The sequence below is a fragment of the Anarhichas minor genome, unplaced genomic scaffold, assembly GCF_050575085.1.
Source record: "Anarhichas minor isolate MPS153535 unplaced genomic scaffold, ASM5057508v1 ptg000033l, whole genome shotgun sequence".
In the NCBI taxonomy this organism is placed as follows: domain Eukaryota; kingdom Metazoa; phylum Chordata; class Actinopteri; order Perciformes; family Anarhichadidae; genus Anarhichas; species Anarhichas minor.
The window spans coordinates 14,667,100-14,692,247 of NW_027466479.1; the positions used below are offsets into that span (position 1 = coordinate 14,667,100).

A 25,148-nucleotide genomic window follows, 5' to 3' on the forward strand; every position below is an offset into this window, starting at 1 on the left:
ACCGCGGGGAGCTGTAGTAGTAGTGCGCGCGACCGGCGGAGGGTCTGCAGACGAGATTTTAATGAGCCGGGTTTTCCGCTGCCTGCCTGTCTGTGTGCGATCCGTTAAGCCTTTCCCTCTGGCTGCACAGGCGACGAGCGGCAAAGCGCGGGCGCAGAACGGCAAGGCACGTTTTGTGCGCACAGTGATTTTGCGCGTCAAAGTGCCAGCATACACACACACACACACACACACACACACCCGAGTAAATGCAAGCAGTGTCCAGCCTCAGCCTGCTGTTGCTGATGTGGGGCTGAATGGGGGAGTTAAGCACCGTCTGTTGTCACTGGAAGTCAATATGCTCCATTTCCACCACAGCTAATGTGTGTGTGAACGTCATGTCTCTCTGTCGCTGGGTGGTGGTTAGCTTGTGAGGGGGTTATTGGGTGCACGTTGCCTTTGGTCAGAGGTGTGTGTGTGTGTGTGTGTGTGTGTGTGTGTGTGTGTGTGTGTGTGTGTGTGTGTGTGTGTGTGTGTGTGTGTGTGTGTGTGCACGCACAATGGGTGGATAATCCTCTTACTGTTATATTGTGATATATGCTCCAGACAATAGCATATGCTGCTGTATCATCCCCTGTCGCCAACACCCTGACCACTAAAAAAGTGCCCCCTTTACACTTGCCCTCATACAGTTTAATACGCTGACTCTCAATTTCCATTATATTCGTCCTCTCCCCTTCACACAAACATCACTTTTCACACTGCCTTTGCACCACTTGAGTTCTCTCTTTCTCCAAGTACCATAATAGAATTGGTTCCAAATACATTTATGTAATCACTGCTCTGTGACACTAATCCATGTTCCTATTTCTCTGTCTCCTTTACTGTCACAAACAGCTAACAAAACAGCCTGTGGAGGGCTGACTACCCAGCCTCCTCCTAAATGGGATTATGTCAAATACATTATGAAATAATTAAGACCAAATGCTGTTCATAGTTGGGGGAAATGCAGTTTTTCTCATTAGTAAATTGATCTTAGCCCCTGCTGTCTGCAGCGTCCCGCTGTCCTCCATCAATTATCATCCCCCAAAAAAACACCCAATCTAAACTGAGCCCTATATCTCAAATCCCAACTCTCAGCGATGGAAGACTGGGAGTTTGTACGAGAAGGACCTGGCAGAGTGACAGTGGGAGAGGTAGAGAAAGGGAAGAGAGAGTGTCTGTGGTGGGACTCACAGGGTGGACAGACATGGGTGAGTGTTCAAGAGAGAGAGTTGGAGAGTGGTGGAGATGGAGAAGCAGAAAAATGTTCACTGATGCACTGCCAAACAGAGCAGAACGAAATTGCTTCCGGCCCCCCCCCCCCCCCTACACACACACACACACACATATCTGCTGCGATAGATACACAAGCACGTAGATCCTATCCTATAGCAACTGAATTAATTCCAGTTCTTTTAACAGGAAGGACAAACATACAGTCTGTATGGGGACGAGACATGAGTGTTTTCTTGTGCAGGGTGAACAGATGGATCGAACTGAGAACCAGAATGGAAGAATATGCACACCTTAGTCAACGCCAAGCTCTGTACGTGCATGTGTTTGTGCATGTTGTGCTCAGGCCACGTCTGGTTTTCCATCCTGTTCCTGTGTTGAACAGTGTGGGGTGGACAGGATGTCCAAATTCCCTCCGGTGCATTCCTTGCGTGTGTCAGAGAGTGTGTCCAGTGTTGCAGCGTCCACTCTGTAGGGAGAAGAAGAGGCTGCTTATTAAACTGTATCCATAAAGCATACACGGCTAACAATGAGCAGGTAGCAGCTGAGTGTCTATTCAGAGCGGTCTGGAATCTCATCTCTTTAATACGCAGTACGTTTAGCATATTTCTTTTTTGGATGTCAACAAACACCTCTAATCTTATATTGTCACAGAAAAATAGTTGTGTGTGTATGTATTTCAAATGTTAGCATGCTAGAAATATGGAAAGAGTTCAGGAGTATGTGTACCTTCGCTCATTGAGGTCACTGCTGTTGTCGCATCTCACGACCACACTTCCAGCTGTCTGAACATAAAAGAGAAATAAAAAAAACACTCAAATAGTACCACAGAAGTAGTCTCCCTGTGGTTAGAAAAAGGCTTGCAAGGGAGTAATGTTTTAGAAACAGATGCTTAGTGTGGGACATTACATGGGGAGGGACATTGCCATGTGAGCCCCTTTAAAGGGCCCCTGGAGGCCGCGATGTCCTGTCCAGTGATACGATGGTTCTGACTCTGACTGGGTGGTTCTGTAGCTGAGGCTGGTTTGTTGGAGACCTGGAGTCTCTCTCTTTTTTCCCTGCTTGGAGAGCCCTCCATATTTGCTTTTCCCCACATCTCTGTTTCAAGGCAATATTTTATCCTTCTCTTCATTTTTCTTAGCTGGACTAACAATTGAACCTTAAATCCTGTCTTTATTTTAACTCCCATAACTTTAAATCAACCAGAAGCTTATACTGTGTGACTAAGCATAAGATTCACATTGTGACATGATAATAGAGGGGTGTCCGTCTGCTGCATGGATACAGAAAATAAACTCAAGGTGCTTTGAGAAAGGAAGCAGTGCTGCCACTAGGTGATGACAAAGCTTATGAGTGTTTAACAGCAATGTGCAGTTGGGCATCTTACCTTTTCTGCTGCAGTGGCAAAGCTAACACACCCTGTGTCGTTTGTTGTGTAAATAGTGTGATACACACAAGTATATTTTACAGACCATGGATATAAAGCAGAGCACTGTGGACAAATACAGTCTGCTGAGTATGTTATGTGAAGTGGTAGTTATTCCACTATATGAGGCCATATATATATATATATATATATACACTGTGGTATTGCTACTTTTACTCAAGTAAAAGATCTGAGTACTTCCTCCACCACTGTTAAAAACTGAGAAATGGCAGACTAAGCCTTGTCAATTATTGATTTTGAATTGCTACAATGTGCTTAACCACACAACACACCCCTTTTGGCAGTCACACAGGAAGGGCGGAAACACATAAAACTGAAACCAAATGCAAAGCTTCACATTGAAACTAAACGATACAGCTGTTGTCTGTTTACTGCTGAGAAGAGAAAGATAAGATATCGAGGATGGATTTTAATCTGTAAGTCATTTTAACTTTAACTATAGTCAATAGGGTTCTGTTTGTATATCATTAATAGGTGGGTTGCCAATAAAACAGTGTTTACATTGGATATTCAACAAAGGAATATTATCAAGAGGTACAAGCTTGGATTTAACAGTTGTTACATCATTTAGTGCTAAATTAATGTTAGTTAATGGTGTCACTGTTACTGAAGTAGCAGTGTTTGAGTCAGGCTGCATATGGAGCACAGTGGTCCATTGTTAAGCTCACAATTACACCGCTAACATGCTGATGTAGCAGGTATTATGTTTAAAGAGCCATGCTCAACATCTTAGCAAGCTAACTTTTGCTGATTAATACAAATTACAAAGTACATTTGAGGCTGATGTAATTTTTTTTGTAGTTTTTCAGGTATTTGGTCATACACAAATTCACCCTGAGGGGAACAATGTCTGTACCAAATTTCATAGCAAATGAGATATTGTCATGCTGCACTGAATGAGTACATATGCTGACTTTTTCTCACTATTGTTTTTAGGGCAAGCGGGTCTTTGATGTGGTTGGATGGTACCGGTATTACATTTACATTCACCATATCCCACCATGGTTTACTGTTAATAGCACTAGCAGGAGCGGCAGTGGCATTGACAGTGGCAGCGGCAGTGAGAATGACAGTGGAACTAGTGGCAGTGTACTCTCATCTGGTAAGTGATTCAACAATATCTCCAAAATAACTTGTTTTGTCTAAGAAATTACTAAATTGCACAATATGTAAATATCAAACTTAAATGTTAAAACATGCGACACTTGCATAATGTAGGTTTCAAATGTCAATGAATATATATTTTTTCTTTTTTTGTAGATGAAAGACAAGAAAACTTGACTGACGAGTTCATTCATCTCCATCTGCAAAAGCATCTATGGAATCATAACTCTGTAATAAAAACAAACATGGCAGACATGGACATTGACAGCCTTATTCAAAATAATAGTTTATAGTTTCATCACTGCTGGCTGCATTTGGATCTGGATGTTACTTTGACTCACTATCGCCTCTCGAGGTACAATTAGTATTACAAGACAGGCTGAGGCGGGGCTAGCCAATTAGCAAGCTCATTTCAGTAAGTAAGAAGGTAACCTGAAATGAATGTAGGCTATATAAAACACCTGACGTATCACTTGCTTGCAGACTGGTAAGATCTTGTAAGAGAGAACATATTTTATTACCCGTTTACGACCAAAGCTGCCTCAGGACTGTTGGACAAGACAAAGGTCATCTCACTGGATCCAAGCAACAACTGCTGAAACAAACATTATCTCAAGATGATGAATCCAATTGAGTTCAGTTCACACAAGGCATTTCTGTTTATAAACACTAACGTTGCTATTCTATGTTAGTACATATGAAATCTACCCTTTCTCTTCCTTGGAATACATACTGACCAAAGAGCTGTCTTCAGAGCAAGTCTACATGTATTACTCCTGCTTACACTTTTTTTTTTTTTCCAACAATAGTTGTTATTTTCATAGCCTATGACATATTCATAAATTCTAAACTCATCTTTAATTAAATACTTTTCCTGTTTTCTTAGAGATATTACAGTCGTGTTTTCATGACTTTTGGGGAGGACATTACAGACATAAATTCATTTTTTGGAGACTTACCCTGACCATAACAATAACTGCTACCAGCCTAATCCTACTTTAACCTAAACTTAAACTAAGTTGTCTCCTTAAAATGAAATGTGTCATCTCCCCAAAAAGAAGGCAAGTCCCTCAATGTGACTGTCTAAACAGATTTATGTCCCCACAAGACAGGTAAACACACACAGACTCAGACACACACTCAGTTTCATGTAAAACAACTTTAATGAGCTGAGTTCAATCTTCAGATTTCTCAACTCGGACGTCAGAGCACAAATATTTCACAGATATAAGACAGACTGAGCCGTTAACCAAATACACATTAACTGCGTCTATGTGCTTGTGTGTCTATAAACATATGACTAGTACTGAAGAGTTACAAAGTTCAAATTCTCAACAGTTGTTCCTGATCATATTTGCCAGTGTTACATTGTTATACGTGTGTTTTCCGTTGAAGAAGGACTGGTATATGTGTGTGTGTGTGTGTGTGTGCATCTTGTTTTCTGGTCAGTTCAGCTGTGACTGGCTGCTGGAGGACCCGGCTGAGCTGGTGCTATCCCATCAGGCTGCGAGGACGGATCTGAGACAGTGACAGAAGAAGATAGTGTCATCACACCTACAGAGTCTGACCATGCTTACAGCTCTTTGAAGCTTTTGCAACAGTAAGGAACACTCACACATGCCATTGGGAGCTCCGGGGTGTCGAGGGGCCATCGCCTGGGCGTTGCCTCCACCCGACATCATCCGGTTGGGCATGGGCTGGCCTGAAGGAGGAGGCAAGGCTGAAGTGTAATGACAGAACCCCAGATGTTAAGCGTTGGAACAAACAATACTTCAACAGATAAGAAAATAACACACCGGATATGTTTTTATTGTGTCCTAAGAGGGTAAGCCTTTTTTTCCTCAGAGGGTGTTTGACTTTTGGTCCGTGTGTGTGTGTGGTCAGACCTGAATGCTGCGTCGTGAATCCCGGCTGCCCCTGCTGCTCCCTCTGCTGGCGAACCTTCATCTCTGCCTGCTTCAGCTGCTCAGTGTGGAACGTCTGTCTCTCGGTCAGGAGCTGCTGCCGCTGCTGCTCCAGCTGCATGATGCACAAAACATACAGAGTATTAATGATACGGGCTGTTTTGTTGCTTCTGGATACAAACAGATATGAGAAATTTGCCATTTGAGCTTTTAGACATTTAACGTTTTCGGAGTTTAAAGTTGGTCTGGGCTACAGCAGATATTTATGTTCACTCACAGCCTCTTTCTCGCGGTCCATGATGGTCTCCAGCTCCTCGAAGTGCCTCAGTTTGATCTCCAGCTTCTTCATCTGGGTCTCCACCAGCAGAGCCACCAGGGACTTTACCTTCCTCTCTTCTACTGCTGCCAAGTGCTGCAAACACACGAGGCAAAGACGGAGAAAGTTAGAAGCAAAATGACACCATGAATGAGTAAGGAATTAGGTGGCGAGTGCACGTGACCGTTGAAAGGTAGGAACTGAAAAAGCTAGTGGAGGTAAAGATAAAAATGGGAAAACACTGGGGAAGAAGAGAATAGATAAGAGGTGAGAGGAGGGGTAGAATTAATTGGGTGTGGCAGAGCGTGGCAAGGAGGGATGGAGAAAATAAATGAAGGGACTGAATGAAATAAAACTACCAAATGAATTATTAGCAACAAGGGGTGAGACGATTACTGATTTAACTCGAATATAGCTTTGTGTAGAAAGACTGACCAAGACACCTCACTGGGTTACAACGAACCACAAATTTGGACTCAAACTTTTATTTGTTTTCCATTTATTTCCATTTGAAACCTGCATAAGTACGACCTTTTTGAGATAATCCCAGTCTCTAATCTGTCAGATTTACTGTATATCCTACATATACTGAACTGTATGTGCAAAGCCAGGTCTTAAAGTGATCTGATTTGAAACCATTGACGGCCAACCAATGACAACCATTTCTTCACTGTACTCCCCTGTGATTGGTCTATCCTCAAGGGTGGGCTGTACCTTGGCCTTTGTGGCAGCTGAGGCCAGAGCAGCTGCTGCTGCTGTGGCGACTCTGGCCTCCACCAGATCCTGCTCCATCACTCTTGCCTCATCCACTTCTCCCCGCCCGAGGCTCTCGTCGTCATCTCCCCTTCCTGGATCAGAGAGAGAATTTCTTTAATATAGACAGACATGCACATTTACACAAATACATATACATACACTGTACATATTTGCATACCGTCTCTCTCCTCTGCAAGTATATTTTCGGCGTTTTCAGTTTTAACTAGGTCTCCCTCTACTTTGGCCTGAATGGGTTCCACCGTGAGCCCATCGGCCATTAAAGGGACCTGAAACAGATCCAGATGTGTACACACACACACACACACACACTCAAGGTAAGCCACACAAATCACCAGCAGAAACAGTAAAACTCTCTCTGAACTCTTGTTGCTGTTTCACCTGATGGGAGGTGGAGTTTGTTTCAATTAGCTCTGTATCCATCGACTCTGAAAGGCAGAATAATAATGAATTGTAGACAGCATAAAGATACATATATATATACATACACATACATACACAATGTTTACCTGTTTTCTCAGGCTGGTTGGACCTTTCAGAGACCTTATCCACTAACTCTTCCTGCACTTTGGAAAACTCCTCTGATGACAAAAAAAAAAAGTAAAATCACTCCAGTGTACCATCTCACAGTCATAACCATAATGTAGCCTAACACTCAAATCAACACTCCCTCTCTCCTCTCACCCAGTGCAGCCTTAGCTGCGGACGAAGCCACTCGTGGGTCCACCACAGATGCCAGGAAGGCCACAGTGCTCATGACGGGGTTTTCTGATTGGCTGAAAGGCACAGGCTGGTACGCCAGTGGGCCGAGGGAGGCCGAGGAGTCTTCCAGATAAGGGTCTTCTATCGGCAGACGGAGGAAGTGGAGGATACACTCGTCCTGTGTTCTGGAGCCCACATGCTCGGATACTTTGTTCCAGTCATCTCTGTAGACCTCTAAGGCCTAAAAGAGAGACAAAGAGGAAAGACAAGTGTGAGAACAAGATGCAAACCTTCAGGTAAATGATTCTCATGACTCAAAAATAGACAATTACCCTTTTTAGGAAGGAAATGAGTCATGTGTAATCTAAATCTATTTTAGAAAGCCAAACACTTAAACGATTGTCTTACCTCTAGTAGCAAAAGCGTCTCTTGCTCTGTCCATTCCCTTCCTGCACTTGTACCTTTAGTCTGAGGCAGATGTCATGAAAACAATTTTAAAATAATTGTGATAACAGCTTTTCAGACACTTAATTACAGAAATAGTTTTAAGTGAAATAAATATGTCAACAACCAAATGTAATATGAGACAAGTGTCTGAAAGAGGATTGGGAAAAAACAACATGTAATTGTTAGTGTGTGAGACCTTCGGGTGTTTCTTGGTGTAGATGTCGGAGCGCAGACCAAAGTTCTGGCAGTCTGGCGGCTTCTCTTTGCTCTTTTCCAGGAAATATAACATGTGCTGCGAGGCCGACACCTGTGAGAGTGAGAGTGGGCGGCAGAGTTTATCAGATGATTCAAATGTGTGTTGCAGACGCATCGGTGTCGAGCTGTTGTCGTGTGCTCCGTGTGTGTGTGTGTGTGTTTTACCTGCAGTGGTTTGTGTTGTAGGGGGGCCAGCCCGGACGGTGTGTCGGCCAGTACGTTGAAATGAGGGGTGGGTGGGGGTCCCATGGGGAGGGGCCGGCTTTCTGCATCCACCTGGTAGTTAATCAAACCCCACTGCTCCAAAAATGAATGAACCCTGGACATAAAGAATATTGTTCTTCTTTCTATCTACATTTCACTGTGTTGCAGCTGATGACAACATGTAAATACACCGACAAGCTGCAATTAAAAATAAAAGCTGCTTTTGAGACGCATTAGTACACCACGTACCACATTTTCCTTACCAACATTAACAGATTTAATTCGGTAACACATATTTCAGCACACCCACACACCACACTTAACTTCAGACAATGCACGTTAGCAAACACCCACACACACACACACTAAGTGTTACCTCATGACGGCACAGACGTCTCCAGTGAGGTTGCGTCTGCAGGACGTTGAACTGAGGTATTCCTGGGGGTTGAGCCGGTATGTGTCGATCATGAAGTTACGGTAAGCCAGGTAGCTGCGGTGCACAAGAAACACCATGTTGTTTTTCGGGGAACCATCTCACTCACCTGATAAGACTTGAATAGTAAAGTCTGAATATCTGCAGCACTCACATTTCTGGCGATTTGGACTTATTCATTCCATTGAAGAATTCCGGCAATGCACGCTTCTCTATCGCGTGAATGCTGCAATACATGGATAGAGAGGTTTTTAGGAGTTAGGTTATAAAGTTGGGATGTACTGAAGAAAGCTACGTTTGGAGTAACAGTCAATGTCACTACATGTGTGCGCGTCTGTGAGTGTATTCAGCTACCTGTTGTAATTGAACCAAGATGTGTAACTTGGTATTATGATATGATGGGTTTGTTCCGTGATGTTGTCATCTCCCTCTGACAGGCGAGCTATCTCCCCTCTCCCCTCCTCATCATCCTAAACACACACACAGAGTACATTTAATAACACTTTTACATCACTGCCCTCCTGCACTTAAAAACATTTGATTGAGATAGATTTCATCATATTTACCCTTCCTGGGAAATCATCCTCCAGTTCATCTGGAAAAGTGAAAGAGAGTGAAAACTCAATGTGCATTCCCACAAACAAAAGTCCAACCGTATTTCGTTATCTTTAACGTTATAAACTGGAGGAAACATTTACGCATGCTACATTTCTCCTCAAACATGAGCTATAACACTTAACCTACCCAGGTCAGCCATAGTCCCTCCTTTGACAGGAGTATTCTCACTGTCCTTCTTCAGGTTGACTGCAACAACAGAAGACATAGTTTAGAGACAAAGGGCTACTTTTCTGAATACTTATATTTGACTAGGTTCCTGGTCACAGTCTTTTACCATTCTTGGGTAGTACAACCTCCTCCATGTTAGGAACAGGGGTAGGGTCCTCCATGTCTTTGGTCAAGTCCTCTTCTGTCTCTTCCTCCTGTGGTCCGCGCCTTCTCCTGTGCAAACACTCAAAATTCAGTGCTCAGACCTCACCCTGAAATGTCAAACCAAACGGATACCCTCCAGTATGTTGGAAACACTTGTTTCTTACCCCTTCTTTCCTTTCTTTCTGCCTTCAGAGGAGGGAGGAGAGGCGGAGCGTCTTCTCTTTTTGGAGGGGGTGAATTTGGAGTCCTGCAACAGAGGGCAGACATAGAGGGTGAAAAAAAAAAAACTAAGTAAGCCAAAGTTTAAGGGTCATTATCTGAAAATGAAAGTATCCTTTTTGCCTCAATTTGGAAAATAATTGACAACACCTCTATCTTTCTGACGCCCTCTAGACCCCCTACAGCTTCGTACAAACCTGGTCGTCTCTGAGGTGAATGCGCCGGCGGAAAATGATCGGTACATTCCTCTCGTCTACACAATAGTCTTCTTCGTTCATCCACTCGTTGAAAACATCTGTGTCCAGAACCCAGCTAGCATGGACCTGGGGCGCACACACACAATGAGGATTAATGTGGTGTATGCTAGTGTATGTCATCAAGTGTCCAAAAGGAACACACACAATGTATTAACCTCAATGTAATCTGATTCTGAGCTAAAATATTGATGTCCAGCTGTATATAGTAAATGCAGCAGGGATCCATAGTATGTAACTAAGTATACAGAGCGGTAAAGCATCATGTTTCTGTATGTGTGCTGTTGTACTAACCCGCCACGGCTTCTCTGAATGTGGTGGCTCTTCAACCTCTCCTTCAACATCACTTGAGGACAGCCAACTGTCATAACTGTGGAAAAGTGACAATTGACAAAATAGGTAAGTATGTACTGTATATATGTGTGTGTGTGTGTGTGTGTGTGTGTGTGTGTGTGTCTGTGTGTGTGTGTGTGTGCTTGTGCATCACCTGTCAGGGTGCATGCCCCAGTGTACCAAGACATGTTTGTCTTTCCGCATGACAGGACGCATCCACTCATCTGAACACAGACGTGTATGAGAAAAATGTATTCAGTTAAATACATACCAAGCATTTAAAAAGATAACACACTCACACGCACAAACTGTAACTGACCTTCCTCTGTAGACGCAGGTGAGGAGTAGATGTGGTGACTGGCGAGCGTTCGGTCCTCAGTGAGAGTTCCCTGTGGAGGGACAAACCTTTAGCACTGATATTGAACTATATTGTTAGAGCTACACTGAGTTACATATTCTCGCTTCTCCTCTCAGTATACATCAACGTATGAACATGTTCTCCTTCATCACTCCGTCCAACACACAGTCTGCTCATCTTTGATTCTCTTCTGCAGCACTTTACCTGGTGTTTGGTGATAATATCCGTAAGTCTGCTAGCCAGCTCCTGATCCAGTATAGGGTCCACATATACCACAGGCAGTGACATAGACTTGTTCTGTAGATGCACAAATCACAAGTAGTTCATCAGGGGGGTGTCCCTGATAGGCTGATGTGTTCATGTGTGTGTTTACAAGTGTGTCTATGTCACCTGGATCAGGGCTCTTTCAATAGCACCAAACATCTCAACATTTCTTTCAGTTCTTGATGGATTCTGCAAGTCAAACCTCCGCCTGTAGAAGGAAGGAAGTAAGGGATTTAACATGAAGGACACTACTGTGAAAAAGCAGAAGCATCAGGGGCACGCAACTCACCAGCCTTGCTCAGCCTTAAACTTGTAGGCAGTGCCAAGGATGTGGCAGAGTCCACCCCCTGGCCGCAGGTCCAGGAAGCACTGTGCCTGCAGAACAATTGTAAAATAAAGAGTTTTGTTTATTATCCATCGTGTCAGATTTTCTGTCATCTTACTCTTTCCCCTCTCTAAGCAGGGACACCATTGAAAGACGCTTTTAGATTTACAGTGGTTTTATCTCTCGTTATTCTAATTATGTCCAGACTGAAATCAATCAAATCTTGTTTATTTGTCACATACACAGTACAACGTGTCATGAAATGATTTTGTGCCTAGCTCCAGGAACTACAGATGAAAAATAGCCTTTTGGCTAACTCTGGCGCATTTACAGAAATGTATTTATTAATGTGCACTGTCCCTTATCAAATAAACCAATAAATAATGGAGGCAACTAAGAAATATAGAAAATATACATATATGATTGCATGGATGCAGAATGATTGCAGCACTGTATTTAAATCAGTATACAATTATACACGGTAGGGATCTCAACCCCTGTAAAAACAAGCCTAAATCAACATAAATCCTAAAAGATGGAGACTGGATATTGTAAATTCTGAATACTCCCGACAGTGAGAGATGGACTCACGGGCAGTTTGGTGAGAGCAGGACTGGTGGCTTGTCTGCCAAAAGCATCCTCTTGGAACTGGAGAAGCTGCAGAGTCATTCCAGCCAGAGCCTGACACGATGGAGCGTCCACCAGCACATACTAACGGACACACAGACAGAGACATGAGGAGAATGTTAATTGCTATAAGGCTACATACAACCCACTGCATTTACCGAGAGTCTAGACAGTTTAACTGTTGTGTTTGTAACGTTACTAGTTAACCTCTAGGATCTGGCTGCTTTGCACTTCATCTTTTGTGTGTTATTATTTTTAAATGCAGCACTCAATACATCTTGCTGGTCAGTGTAAAGGTAACGTTATCCAGCACGAGACGTTTGTTTACAGTCTGAGCCACTGGACTTGCTAGCAGGGGGCGGCTAGCTTATTAGCTAGCTTGCTAGCTAGCTTCCTAACCAGCTAACTACCTTTTTGTAGTGCTTCCCGATCCACTGTCGCACCACCTCCAGCTGGGCTAAAGTATCCGGACTCTCCCAGAACCGAGCGGACGGACTGCTGTCTTTTTTCCGATGTGCGGATGTTCCGGAGCTGGCTTGGCTTGTCCCGGGAGTGCCGAGGTGTGTTCCTCCGGACATTGTGGCCATAATTAAACGAGATTAATCTCAAACAGGAGAACAAAACTGGCTAGCGCGCTCGCTAGCTTTTGCATTCTCGCGTTCTCTCGCGAGACGCAGCGCGATTGTCGCAGTTCGGAATAAAGGTTTTCTCTTTTTAAATGTCGAACTGTTTTTCATTTTCAAGTGTTTTATTATGTAATTGTGCGCGGTTCTAAATCAGTAGTATATTTTTAAAACACCACGAAGCGTCTGTATGTAGAATACACGTGTTTGTTACAAACCACGACTTTTATTTTGAAAAGTACAACAAAACAAGGAAATAACTCCGCAAGACATGTAAACAGAAGTGAAGCGACATCGGTTAGCAGCTGCTTGTTTATATTCTAACACTCTAATTCCAAGCTACCTATTGAATAATTGTTTAAAAAAAGCATAATTACAATAACATGTGAACGTTGTTGCAGAAATGTTTGGTTAGCCATAACTTTCCAGACATTCACAATGTCTGTCAGGAAATACAAAGCTGGCTGTCAGCGAATTATGATTGTTTTCCGTCCCATTCTATAATTGGATATCAGCAAAACCGCAGACTCCAAACACCCTTAGGCCAACCTTACTCATCGCAGCACTGAAGCGCCAGCAGTGAGTAACCTTAACGCTTCATGCTTTCTCAGGTCCTGAGATCCTATGGGTGTCCACGGTCTGACCACCTTTGTGGAGGGGAACAGAAACTTACTCCAAGATGTGAAGTTCAGGGACAGTCCCCTGGTCATTGATGGCTGCAGTCTGTATTACCGCCTCTACTTTAACCACAGTTTGGACCAGCAGCACGGAGGGGACTATGATGCCTTTGCTTGCTTGCTCACCCAGTTCCTCTCTGCGTTGGCGGCATGTAACATCCAGCCATATGTGGTACTGGATGGAGGTAAGAATGCTTTTGAATTGCAACGCCCTATCAGTTTGTTCACATTTGTAAACAATGGATCAAGTTAATTGTCCGTTCTGTTCTTTTTCTTTAGGGATTGACCCAAGTGACAAGAAGTTTCCCACTCTGCGTCAGCGTCTACAGTCCAAGATAAAGGAGGCAGACAGTCTCTCCCATGGCCGCAATGGCTCTATTCTCCCCATCCTCACGAGGAATGTTTTCATTCAGGTCCTCATCCAGAGAGGAGTCCCACTGGTCCAGTGTCCAGCTGAGGCTGACTGGGAAATTGCATGTCTGGCTCGCCAGTGGAACTGCCCAGTTCTGACCAATGACAGTGACTTCTATATCTTTGACCTGCCAGGTATGAATAGCGACAGGATTTTTGGTACTTAACAAGGATCCAAATCTGCCTTTGTAATGATGGTATCTCACTTGCGGCTCGGCTGTTGTCTTACATATTGTTTACCTGCTTTGTTTTCCTAGGTGGTTACCTGCCGCTCAGTTCTTTCCAGTGGGCCAACCTTAACGGTAAAGCCTCTCACTGCTACATCTCGGCTCGTTGCTACACCACCAACAGGCTGTGTCGCTGGTTTGGCAGCATGAACAAGGAGTTGCTGCCCTTATTTGCCGTCCTGGCTGGTAATGATTATGGCGCTCCAAAAGGTGCTGAAAGAATCCTAAGTATGTTAGGTGCGAGTGGATTGGGGAGAGGCGGTGGCAAAGGTAGAGCACCTGTTTCCCGCATCGAGGGCTTCCTCCTCTGGCTGTCCTCTTTTAAAAATCCGGCCGACGCACTGAAGGAAGCGAGCATACTGATGGGGGAGGAAGCTGGAGGCGTTAGGGGCAGAGGACATAAGGGTGGGCTCAGTTCACAGCTGTGGGCAGGTATGCAGGAGTACCACATCGCCACTCAAAGCTCTCTGGCTCACTGGTTCTCTGAAGGTACGGCCGCTCCTAGAGGGCGGACCTCTTGGCTGCCAGAGTGCCTGTCGCTGGCTGCAGCTCAGGGGCTTTTGGCTCCCTTGGTGGTAGATGCTCTGGTGATGCGCAGGGTCCTGCTCATCCCGCAGGTGGAGAACAGCAGGCTAGCCAGCAGCCATAGTAGTGCCAGCGCCATACGCCAGGCTATATATGGGATGTTACTGCAGAGCGGCCAGGATGTCCAGGCACGGGATATGAGGGCACAAGAAAACATCAGCCAGGGTATGAGAGGTGGGAGAGGGCGAGGGGAAAGGGGGCGGGGAGGTGGAGGTAGGGGTCAGGTTATTATTTTACCCACAGAGCAGGGTGTTCAGTCAGGATTTAGCATTGAACAAGCAGCTGGTGCAGCTACAGTATCGGCCCAGGACCATTGTGCCCCCATGTGTGTGGAGGAGTACGACCGCATGGATCTGAACTTGAGGAAAAACAATGTAGAGGCACATCCGCTCAGAAACCCCCTGCTTCTAGGTACACTGGGCCAGGTATGATAAACAGAAATTATGTTTAGTTTTTAAAGGCGAGTAGTAATTTGATTTATTTACCTTTCCCGATGCTGTCCCATTATTTTATCCAGGCTCCTGTGAAAGTTCGTCTCGGGGTCCTGTTAGAAGTCTTGGGAGTGAAGGAGTCTGCCCTGGCTGCTGTTCCTCTCCACCTGAGGCTGGCTGTAGCAGTGACAGCCTTCTGGCTGCGAGAGGCCAAACCAACACCCTCACAGCCCCAGCTCCAGGCGTTGGTGCTGGGCATGGTTTACGGAGAGCTGTCTTGGAGCAACCAGCCTGAAGCTACCCACTACCAACACACCGGTTAGTTGTGTTTGTGTCTTTTGTATTGCCCCACGAGGTCACAGACACTATGTATCTCAACGTTGCTGCTGTGTATCATCCCAGTCCCACAGCTGAACTGGGCTGCGGAGCACAACGTGTGGACGGGGCTGGATCGACAACGTGTGAGACCGGGGGAGAGGCGGGGCTTGGATGTCGGAGTGGCTCACAGTCTCAGCCAATGGCAGGCCTGCCTCTGGAGTGCACTGTGTCTCAATCAGCTATTGCTGCAGCCGCTGCCTGAACCCCACCTGTCATGGTAAGGCACAGTGCGAGATAACACACCCTTTGCTTTTGAGAACTAGAGCTGCAACTGACTTTTCTTTGTTCTCGATTCAACTTTTTATTTATTTGATTATTAGTCTATAAGAAAGTAGTAAAGAATGCCCTTCACAATTTCCCACAAGCCCATGGTGACATCATCTTATTGCTTTTTGATGATTACATAAGAGACATTTTATACAGATACCATGGTTAAGTGATAACAAATGTTATTTTTGTATTATTTGCCTCCCTCTCCATCTCTGTGTGTGCTTCAGGCTGTACAGTGGTACCTTGGTGCACGGTCTCCTCAGGTATCTGAAAGGAGGCCGAGCTGCTGAGTCCCTCCTCGTCAGGGGTTCCATGTCCGGACCGCTCTACTCATCCCTGCTGGACACCGTGAGGAACTGCAGCTCTAAGACCCATCCTTCCTCTTCGGCAGCAAGGAGGGGGAAGAGAGGCGGAGGCCGGGGAAGGAGAGGAAGAGGGGGAGGTGGTGGAAGAGGAGGAAGGGGGAGGGCGACTGAGGAGATAAACAATAGGTTTGCTCTCCTGATGAGCGAGGAAGAGTTTGACGATTGATGAGGAGGCAGAGGAAAATGAACTGTTCGATATGAAGCACTCGCGAGGGGCCAAATGAGGGAGGACATTCCAGTGTTTTATCAAACACACTCAGGGAATGCTACAAATAGCCATTTGACAAGCGAAGAACACCTCTTAATGTCGACCGCTGAGCGTCTCCCTTTGTTGCACTAATTTCAGCTTCATCAATAATATTTACCTGTTTATGAAAACTTCTATTCCCGTCTTAAATCAAGTGACGGCAACATGTCGGATCAGTTTTCCCACAGAGAACTCTGGCCATATTTTAACTCATTAGAGCAATGCCACTGTATTTAATGCATGTTTTCACCGGATATTTTTATTCAGTTAAATCAACACAACATTTTAACAGTAAATGAAGAGGCGTCTTTTTTTAATCATATTGTATGGCAGCTTATATCATCTTAAAGAGCAACTTGTGAAATCTTCTTTAATCGCAGATGCCGTCTTTCTCATGAATTAATTTACTCATCTTTCTATAATAAAAAAAATTGAAATCAAACTCAGACACACGTTTCTTCATCACATTCAGCTAGTTTTTACTTGTAACCACATGGCTGAGAATTTTTTTTTACTCATTCTCTATGAAGTCATTTGTATTATTAAATATGAACACAACACATCTTCAACTATTCATAAATGCAATACATCTACACTCCGTAACAGTATTTTATTCCAAAATGATAAAAACAACATTACAAAGTTCTTTAAACGAAAGGACAAATAAAAAGGTTCCCCACCTGTACTTGCCAATCTGTTTTCTCTTTCTAGTATCTAACCTAACAATCCTCATTAAAAGTCTCCTTGTCCCCTTTAACATAAATTTGTGGGATAGAGTCCCACTGGCACTTTTAACAGTGGGACAGCTAAAAGTTAAAAAGAAATGTGGCTACTGGACAAAGTTAAAGAACATGACCAGCTGTTTGCCTAAATGCACACGTGAATATTCACATTAGTAGAGGAGATGTCAGGCCACTGGAGGCCCAACGCAGTAGCTGCCGCAACTGTCGCAACATACACTGAATCTTCCTCTCGTCCTATGAGGAGGAGGAGGAGGAGGAGGGTGAGGAGGAGGAGGTTGTGGCAGATGCCGAGGTTGTGGCAGATGCCGAGGCGGTGGCTGCAGCGTGTGGCTGAGAGTCTATGAGGTCCATGTCTTCGTCTTCGTTGACTCCGCACGTGTCGACCACGCAGATCAGGCAGCTTGTGACGGGAAATGCTCGCACCTTGCTGCAAGTCACCCACCTGAACACAGAAGAGAACGGATTCAGAGGCGGCATGAAATTGAGAACTTTCATTAGTTGTGAGGCAATTAGATTAAGGGTTTAAACAAGCCGTTACAGATTCCCAGTGTGCCTATTAGTGACAGAATTCAACATCTATTTATTCATTTGTTTTAGTAATATCTATTTAATACACTGACCTGTCCGTTTCAGTGTAGTACTCCAGGACGTGTCCGAGTCGCCCCACACCTTGAAACCCGGCCAGCACATAGATGACCTCACCGACCGCTGCACACTTCACCGTCACACCTCGCCACGGCATCGCCAAAGCAGCACGCCACTCATTACTGGCAATGTCATAGTATTCCACCGAGTCAAGTCCACCTAAAGAGAAAAAAACAATATCATACTGACGCCACATGTGCTACGGCTACTATGTTGAATAGTAATATTACAGTATTTTAGTAATATCATTTTTTTTGCACCTAGAGCTCCCTGCCCTCCAACAGCGTAGATCCTGCTGTTGACCACCACCAGCCCATGGTTCTTCCTGGCCTCTCTCATCCCAGACAACTCCCTCCATCTGAGGACAGGAAGGTGGAGACAAGAGGTATTGAGGAGAAGACAACAGCAGTAGCAGTGCAAGGTGATTTACTACTTCTGTGTGAATGTACATATGATTATTGTCAGCTAAATACAACATTGATATGATATACAGACAGTAAGTAAATAAGACATGTCTTCACATTGTCCTTGCGTTTCCTGCTGTTGTCACCAAGTACATAGCAATAAGGCAACAGTGTTCCCCATCATAGTCCTTTTCAGTATCCCATTCATAAACACTGTAAACCAACCGGGGACCAACAGAAATCCCCACATCATCCATTGGGTTGTATAGTTCTAAACCATACGTTTGTGTGACTCACTTTTGCGTGCTGGGGTCGTAGACCTCACAGTTGTTGAGGACCCTGCCGGACACGTTGTTGCCCACCGTGCCTCCACAGACGTATATGAGCCCGTCGGCCTCCACCGAGCCGTGGCTGCAGCGAGCCATCAGCATGCTGGTCTTCACCTGCCAAGACTCCGTCCTCGTGTCATAGCATTCGAAAAGGTCGAGCGCAGAGCTTCCTGCAGACGCACGAGTACAGTACACAACACCACGATTACACGCTTTCAGAAGGGGAATGTCTTTTTCGCCCGTGAAGGATCATCAACATCTACTATCCCCAGATCACCCATTCCACCTCTCTGTGCTCACCCACTTCCGACCCCCCAGACGTGTAGATCTTGCCCTGGGCAGGGCAGGCAGCGAGGCTATCGCGAGGCGTGGGAGGTCCCAGCTTGGAGTACCAGCTGTCCTTCAGGACGTTGTAGCAGTCCATGCGCTTGATGGGGAAGAGCTGTGAGCCACCCAGGATGTAGACTACGTTGTCCCAGAAGATGGCTGTGGCGTCTCGGCGCTTCTCGAAGGGGCAGCGGATGTCTGTCCAGGTGGAGTCCTGCATGGAAAGCCAGACTTAAACTCGACTTTACTATACAAACCAATAGATGTCATACTTGTTTCTGCAATATCTGATCTCATTTTTCCAAACTAAAACCCAACATTAGAGTTCAGAAGATTCCCACTTTAATATTAAATGAGAAGTATATGTCTATACAGACTTTACTGACTCAAGCTCAGTACCTTGGGGTTGAAGTAGCGGCAGGACTGAGGCTGGGAGCCTCCAAACAGAGCGATGCGGTAGTCGTGCTTCTTGCGTCGCGGTCGGCTGTTCTCCCCCAGATCCTCCCGATCCTCCAGGGACAGCAGGTGGTAGCGCATCCCACCTGGTGCGAAAGCACAGGCGTGCTCATGTCAACCCAGCAGACCGTAGCAGTGTGCCTTTGCACCAGTTTAAACTTGCTCTCATGATTTGTGGCGGCGGCTCATATGTTATAAATCTGCGAGAGCCCTGCCAAAACCTTGATTTCAACACTCAATATTAAAAATAAAGTTTTAATCTTTTAATATACTGTAGAGTACAATGCGGACACTAAGTAATGTAACATTTTAAGCATAGCAGAAAATGTCAACTGTTTCCTCACCAATGTTTTTGTGTCCCTTCACATGATTACAATACACTCACTACTGTGTGTGTTTACTATGTCTGCTTGTGACATGATTTGTGTGTGAGTGTGTGTGTGTTTTTTCTCCTCCTACTCACTGATGACCATCTTGAGACACTGTGGGTTGTCCTGGATGAGGGGCTCAGCCTGCACCGTCTTGGAGAGGAAGGTTTTGGAGACCAGAGGAAAGCGAACGCACCCCAACACCTCCACCATGTACTGCTGTCTGTTACACACATCGTACTTCAGCCAGCGCACTGCTGCGTCATAAATCTGAACACAAACGCAACAACAAGACATGTTGGAGCATTCAGATTATAGGTGGTGGTGGTTTTAGCCAGTCAGCTTTGTCCTGACGGGATGAAAAGCCATCTATTTGGGAATCTAAGTTGTAAAGTGAAGTATTTCTTATTATTTGTACATAAAAGATTGTAAGGGCTTGTTATTTTGCCACATCCCCGAACTTAGGCACCGACAACAGTACCAACAGAAACACCTCAGACATGTTTTTCTTTAGCACATTCTTAAACATTACAGCATAAAAGAAATTAATAACTGGCTTGTGGTGGCCAAGCGTTCAATGAATGTGCGTGTGTGTGTGTGTCTGAGGTGTACCTGGGCCTCAGCACGGACAGTGAGTTTGTCCTGGTGCAGTAGGTGTGTGAGCTGTGAAACATTTAGTTGCAGGAACTCATCCAGTTTGTAGACTTCAGTGAAGTGGAGCTCAAAGAAGTCCTCTGCTGCCGCCTTCAGCTCGGGACAGTCCATACAGTCTGCCAGGGTGGAAATACCTGCAGGATTACAGGACGAGGATGAGTCAATCTAATGCGTTACATGATGTGACCCAAACCAAAAATGTGACTCAAGAAGACAACCCTAATTGTACATACCAGGCACAAGTACCAGCTAAACTCACTCAAAGGGCGTAGCAGATTTTAGGGTAAAAAGCAAATGAGATATGATTCAGCCTCGATTGTATTACCAAGGCAGTTTGTTGCATCAATTTGTCCTTTGAGGAACTCCACACACATCTTCTTCACGGGCTCAATCTGGTACTGGTTGGCTGCATCCAGCAACGACTGGACGTTACTGCTGTTCACCGAAATCCTGAAAAAACACACACACACACACACTTTATCATTAAAGAGGTGTTTCTGATGAAATCAGGTGAAAGTAAGTTAAAAGAGATTGTGTCTGTGACCACTCCTATATGTCACGATTGGCGCTCTACTTTCAGCCAAGATTCTTACCGAGCTGTGTAGATAAATTCAATCAACAGCTCAATGATGTCAGGCTCGGCACTCCTGAGCTCCACCTCGTGGGACATCGACTCCATCATTCTGGCTGGAGGTGAGGAAAAAGATAGGTAGAGTTCATAGAAAATAGAGACATATCAGCAAGACATGATATTCCTCTTATGCTTGGCAACAGCTTGGGTGGCACACTGCATCATTTATACTGTGACATCCCAAAATAATAATGTTCTATCAGAAATCACACCACCCCTACAGCAGCAGAGGCAAATGTTCTCACTACTGTGGTCCACAAAATATCAAGCGTGTTTTCGTGTCCACACTTACTGGTGAACATGAGGCTGAAGAAGTGGCTTGCAGCAGCCAACACTACTCTGTGGGCAGGAAAGTGTTTCCCCTGAACCACCAGGGTGACATCACAGAGAGTAGCCTGAAGAAAACACACGCATGCATCAGGACAGGGAAGGAACACACACCAGTAAATGACTCATGTCAAGCCCTATTACCGACACACACACTCTTGTTCTCTTTTCTTTTCTCTCTCACACACACACACACACACCTGTTTCCTCATGTTGTTCATGACTCCCATGATGTTAGACAGCTGTCTGAACTCCTCTTTGATGGCACACTTCCTCTCGCTCTTCTTCTTGGTGATCGCCGCCTTCTCTGGAGAGACCACCCCCGTCATGTCAGCCCGATGAATGGAATCTGTTCGGTAAAAATTAAAACACCTTCAGCACCACCACCCCGCCAGCAGTCTGCAGCTGCTGCAGCCTCTTTGTTGTCGCTCAGCCGCTGGCTTGGCTTGGCTAGCAGCCTGCAGCTTATTGCGATTTTATGAACTAAAAGGCAGCCAGTTTTACGGCAGCTACTCCTTGAAAATAAAACTAGAAATCATAAAGATGAACTTTCTATAGTGATAAAACGGTGTAGCGCAGTGTATTTTGTGAGCTGCTCGAGTTGTTGTTTTCTTCTTCTTCTACGGTTTTTTCTTTGGTTGAAAGTAGTCTGGTTCGCCCCCTACCGACAGGTGCGATAACTAACTAATTAACCTGCGGGATTGCGGAACTGATTTACTTTTTACTTTTAGTAGATCTGTAATGAATCGTTTTGGTATTCAAAAAAAACAAAACAAAAACGCACGTGGTATTTGTATCCCTTTGAATAGCGACTTTCAGATTGCATACAGCCATTGAAAGACAAAGACAGTGATACAGCTAATGGCAACAGTAGAGTTTGTTTACCTCGCTGCAGCGCACCTGTAGGTCAGACCTGTCTGTCACATTCATACCTGCACAGGAATCCAGAAAACATAACCAGGAAGATAAGTTTTTCAGAAGTCGCATGACGTTGACGTCATTTGGAATGTGTGCGGACTGCAGATGCATTGTCAGAAATGATTGACCTGAAAGTAAATTGAGAGAGAGAGAGAGAGAGAGAGAGAGAGAGAGAGAGAGAGAGAGAGAGAGAGAGAGAGAGAGCGCTGCGAGAAAGAAATGCGAGAAAGAAATGCTCCGTTTTCTCTGCTGTTGCTGCTTCTCAAGTGAAAACTCCGCCACCGAGGTACGTGATTATTGACTTTCATGTAAATGTTAATGATCATTCAAGTTCAGGCCAGACACTTGATCACTGCGTTGCTTCGGTGAGATTACTGGATGAACCCATTTTCTAAGAATGGGTTATAACGAGTTAATGTGTTTATGACATGCTCTACGGTTGCCACAGTAAAGTCCCTTTGACCGTGTTTTTGTTTTGTCTCACAAGACAAGAAAAGGTCAGCACTATAAGTGTGTTGTTCTGTCACAAACACAAAGTGCAGAGGTACTAGAACCTTGAACTATAACACAAGTTCTCCATATAGGAATTATGTGACACACTTGAAATGCATGTTTTTGTTTATGACACTGTTATTACATGTGTCGAGGTGCACACAAGCCTTGTTAGTGTTTTCTGTCTCTTTCTGAAAAGTGCAAAGAAAACAACTCTGCTATTATTTTTCAGAGGCAGCCTCTCCTGCACCCCACGCCATCTGACCTGAATGGAGCTGGATCAGCCAGGCAGAACCGGCCAGGGCACAGTGGTACATAATCTCTCTAGATGTTCATGTGTCTTTCTCTCAGAACTGCACACTTCCAATGTATACAATTATGTATGAATTTGTACTCCATGTGTTCTTTTGTGTGTGTCTGGGTTGGGTTGTGTGTGATACTCTTCCCTCCCCCCAGATGCACGGACAGTGAGGCGGATCGGCAGGCTGGTGATGAGGCGAGTGTGTATGCCAGAGATAGACCAGAGGTTTTCTGACATGGCCGAGACCTTCAACGAACAGCACCAGCGCTATGAGGCCATGGTCCGACATATCACCAACCTGCGTCAGAGCTGCGGGTGTAACCACGATAACACTCTGGCTTTAGCCAAATGTGTGGGGACGATCAGAGATGAGCATGGTAAGGGAGAGCTCCTTGCTAGTGCAGGCAACGTGATGGCAGGTTTCCTTACTTCAGTTTTCAGTTTCCTTGGTTTGTCTGATTCAATCTCCCTCTCTCCCCACTTCCAGAGACCAGGTACAGGGTCACCCTTAAGATGAAGGGCTATGACTTCACCCTCAATGTGGTTCCTGTGCGTGAAAGGGAGGAGGAACCACTGCCTCCACACCTGCAATTGGCACAGGATGAAATGAAGGGCACTTCTGAGAGCGCCAAAGCCACCATCTCAAAGGGTACCACACTTCAAGAGTTGATAGGCTGGCTGCTCCGTAGCAAGGATCACATGGCTGAGCAAGTGAGAGGGGCTGCAGTAACTCACCAGGAGCAAGGAAGACTGGAGGAGAACCTGGAGGAGAACCTGAAGGAAGTGAGGAGGGCGAAGGAGTTGTCGCTGGGATACAGACAACGGGCCGGGGAAGTCCTCACTGAGGCTGCACAGATATCAGGGGCTAATGTGTAGTTTATGCACATATTAGATTCTCAATTTTAATCCACCAACTACAAGACACAGGTACAGGATTAAGATATTAGAGGTTATACACAATTATGCACACAGAAAGTCATATAAATGCGCCAAGTATATCTCTGCTTTGCCGGCCATTGCAGCCTTTTGTATCATAATAACTTCAATTATATCTTTGTTTTAAATGTTTTGTTAAACTTTTAATAAATCTAGCAGATACTCACTTTAACACTTGTCTGTGTAAAGACAGTAGTTTCCTGGATGGGTGTAATCTTACCAGCTAACATTAGGGGGCATTGCAGACTTACTTGACTATTCTAGCAGTTGCCTTCATATTCATATTCCTCCGATTTAGTCTGTTTCTCAACGATTCCCTAAATTACAGAATCAGGTATCAAAATAATGAATGTATTACTATTTTTTAAGAATTTTATACCTAATGAGACAAATCTTTGCCACAAGGAAAGATTGTTCTAATTTCATCCATAATGCAATAAAGATCAGGATGCAGTCTCCAGAAGCAGCAATGGGAATTGGACCAGAGTTTTTTTTGTGACTGTGCCAGTAGTGTTTTGCTATTCTAACATTCGGAGGGAGCAGATTTGCTGATTGTTATCCACAAAAGCCCATGCATCTTTTAACTGATTAAAAACCACAGCTTTCCAGCAGCTATTAATGTGAAAGCAAGCAAACACATGGTCATATGCCATCTTGATAATTAATTTTGGAAAATCCATTGTTCCAAAGGTCACGGTCAAGTGGTCATGCATTGTTTATGCAACCATTTAGAGTCCTGCTTTTGCCTTAAACTTTACAGATCAATGTGTCCTAATGTAGTGAGTAAAATCTGAGAATTCATCTCTATATGAAAAAGTTTGGGAAATAAAACAAGTAAATTGAAAAGATTTAAATATGTGTATGTTTAATAAAGGCAATCTATATTAATTATATCATTCGTGACTTTGATTCATTGTTTGCGCAAAAAAAGTGGTACAAAATAGTTATGTTCATAATTAAAATGTGAATATGTATAATATATAATATATAAGAATAAAAGGCACTCACTGACTAATGAACATTCAACTGCAGTTTATTTGCTGCAGTATGATCAATTATTCTTACAATGTAATCATAATTTAACTGTCAATGAATTACTTATTTATATGATTCTTTAAAAGCATCTCTTGTAAATAAGTGCTGTCAAAGATCAGCGACTGACAGCGACAACCTACCGACGTCGTGGAAATCATTATCAAACAGCGTAGAGTCTAACCTGATTGGATGCTGCGTTTAGGGGGGGTGTGTCAGTT

At 44.5% G+C, this 25,148-nt stretch overlaps 4 protein-coding genes and 1 long non-coding RNA gene across 6 annotated transcripts; 3 read left to right on the plus strand and 2 right to left on the minus strand.

Moving 5' to 3' along the window:
- The first annotated feature begins 3,024 nt into the window (after positions 1–3,024).
- Positions 3,025–11,613, plus strand: LOC142964896 (uncharacterized). Its single transcript, XR_012957600.1, has 5 exons — positions 3,025–3,117; positions 3,638–3,803; positions 3,962–10,061; positions 10,164–10,642; positions 11,051–11,613. It is a non-coding gene; the product is annotated as an uncharacterized LOC142964896 (long non-coding RNA).
- On the minus strand, positions 4,950–12,804 carry smarcc1b (SWI/SNF related BAF chromatin remodeling complex subunit C1b). Its single transcript, XM_076105465.1, has 28 exons — positions 12,561–12,804; positions 12,115–12,234; positions 11,488–11,573; positions 11,325–11,406; positions 11,139–11,231; positions 10,896–10,965; positions 10,731–10,800; positions 10,538–10,613; positions 10,187–10,312; positions 9,935–10,017; positions 9,733–9,839; positions 9,585–9,644; positions 9,407–9,435; positions 9,195–9,310; positions 8,995–9,066; positions 8,784–8,897; positions 8,369–8,522; positions 8,145–8,255; positions 7,910–7,969; positions 7,484–7,742; positions 7,309–7,380; positions 7,181–7,227; positions 6,960–7,068; positions 6,740–6,873; positions 5,987–6,121; positions 5,692–5,824; positions 5,421–5,525; positions 4,950–5,323 (listed from the first exon to the last, which is right to left on the minus strand). Exons 1-28 carry the CDS (start codon positions 12,735–12,737, stop codon positions 5,256–5,258), a joined length of 2,868 nt encoding a protein of 955 aa, XP_075961580.1. The 5' UTR covers positions 12,738–12,804; the 3' UTR covers positions 4,950–5,255.
- Positions 12,559–16,806, plus strand: aste1b (asteroid structure-specific endonuclease 1b). 2 transcript variants are annotated; one of them, XM_076105467.1, is made up of 7 exons: positions 12,559–12,710; positions 13,385–13,635; positions 13,730–13,996; positions 14,119–15,098; positions 15,191–15,422; positions 15,507–15,699; positions 15,980–16,806. In XM_076105467.1, exons 2-7 carry the CDS (start codon positions 13,398–13,400, stop codon positions 16,281–16,283), a joined length of 2,214 nt encoding a protein of 737 aa, XP_075961582.1. In that variant the 5' UTR covers positions 12,559–12,710; positions 13,385–13,397; the 3' UTR covers positions 16,284–16,806. The 2 variants fall into 2 exon arrangements, with proteins under 2 accessions (XP_075961582.1, XP_075961581.1); XM_076105466.1 differs by lacking the exon at positions 12,559–12,710 and adding an exon at positions 12,912–13,070.
- Positions 16,807–16,955: 149 nt separating this feature from the next.
- Positions 16,956–21,862, minus strand: klhl7 (kelch-like family member 7). Its single transcript, XM_076105468.1, has 12 exons — positions 21,449–21,862; positions 21,214–21,316; positions 20,884–20,977; positions 20,616–20,740; positions 20,249–20,424; positions 19,732–19,906; positions 19,212–19,354; positions 18,786–19,026; positions 18,454–18,655; positions 18,013–18,110; positions 17,728–17,911; positions 16,956–17,549 (listed from the first exon to the last, which is right to left on the minus strand). The coding sequence occupies exons 1-12, from the start codon at positions 21,575–21,577 to the stop codon at positions 17,342–17,344; spliced, it is 1,878 nt and encodes a 625-aa protein (XP_075961583.1). The 5' UTR covers positions 21,578–21,862; the 3' UTR covers positions 16,956–17,341.
- A 447-nt stretch (positions 21,863–22,309) lies between these two features.
- LOC142964895 (uncharacterized) lies at positions 22,310–24,768 on the plus strand. Its single transcript, XM_076105469.1, has 4 exons — positions 22,310–22,452; positions 22,891–22,969; positions 23,115–23,336; positions 23,447–24,768. Exons 1-4 carry the CDS (start codon positions 22,399–22,401, stop codon positions 23,833–23,835), a joined length of 744 nt encoding a protein of 247 aa, XP_075961584.1. The 5' UTR covers positions 22,310–22,398; the 3' UTR covers positions 23,836–24,768.
- Positions 24,769–25,148: the final 380 nt, after the last annotated feature.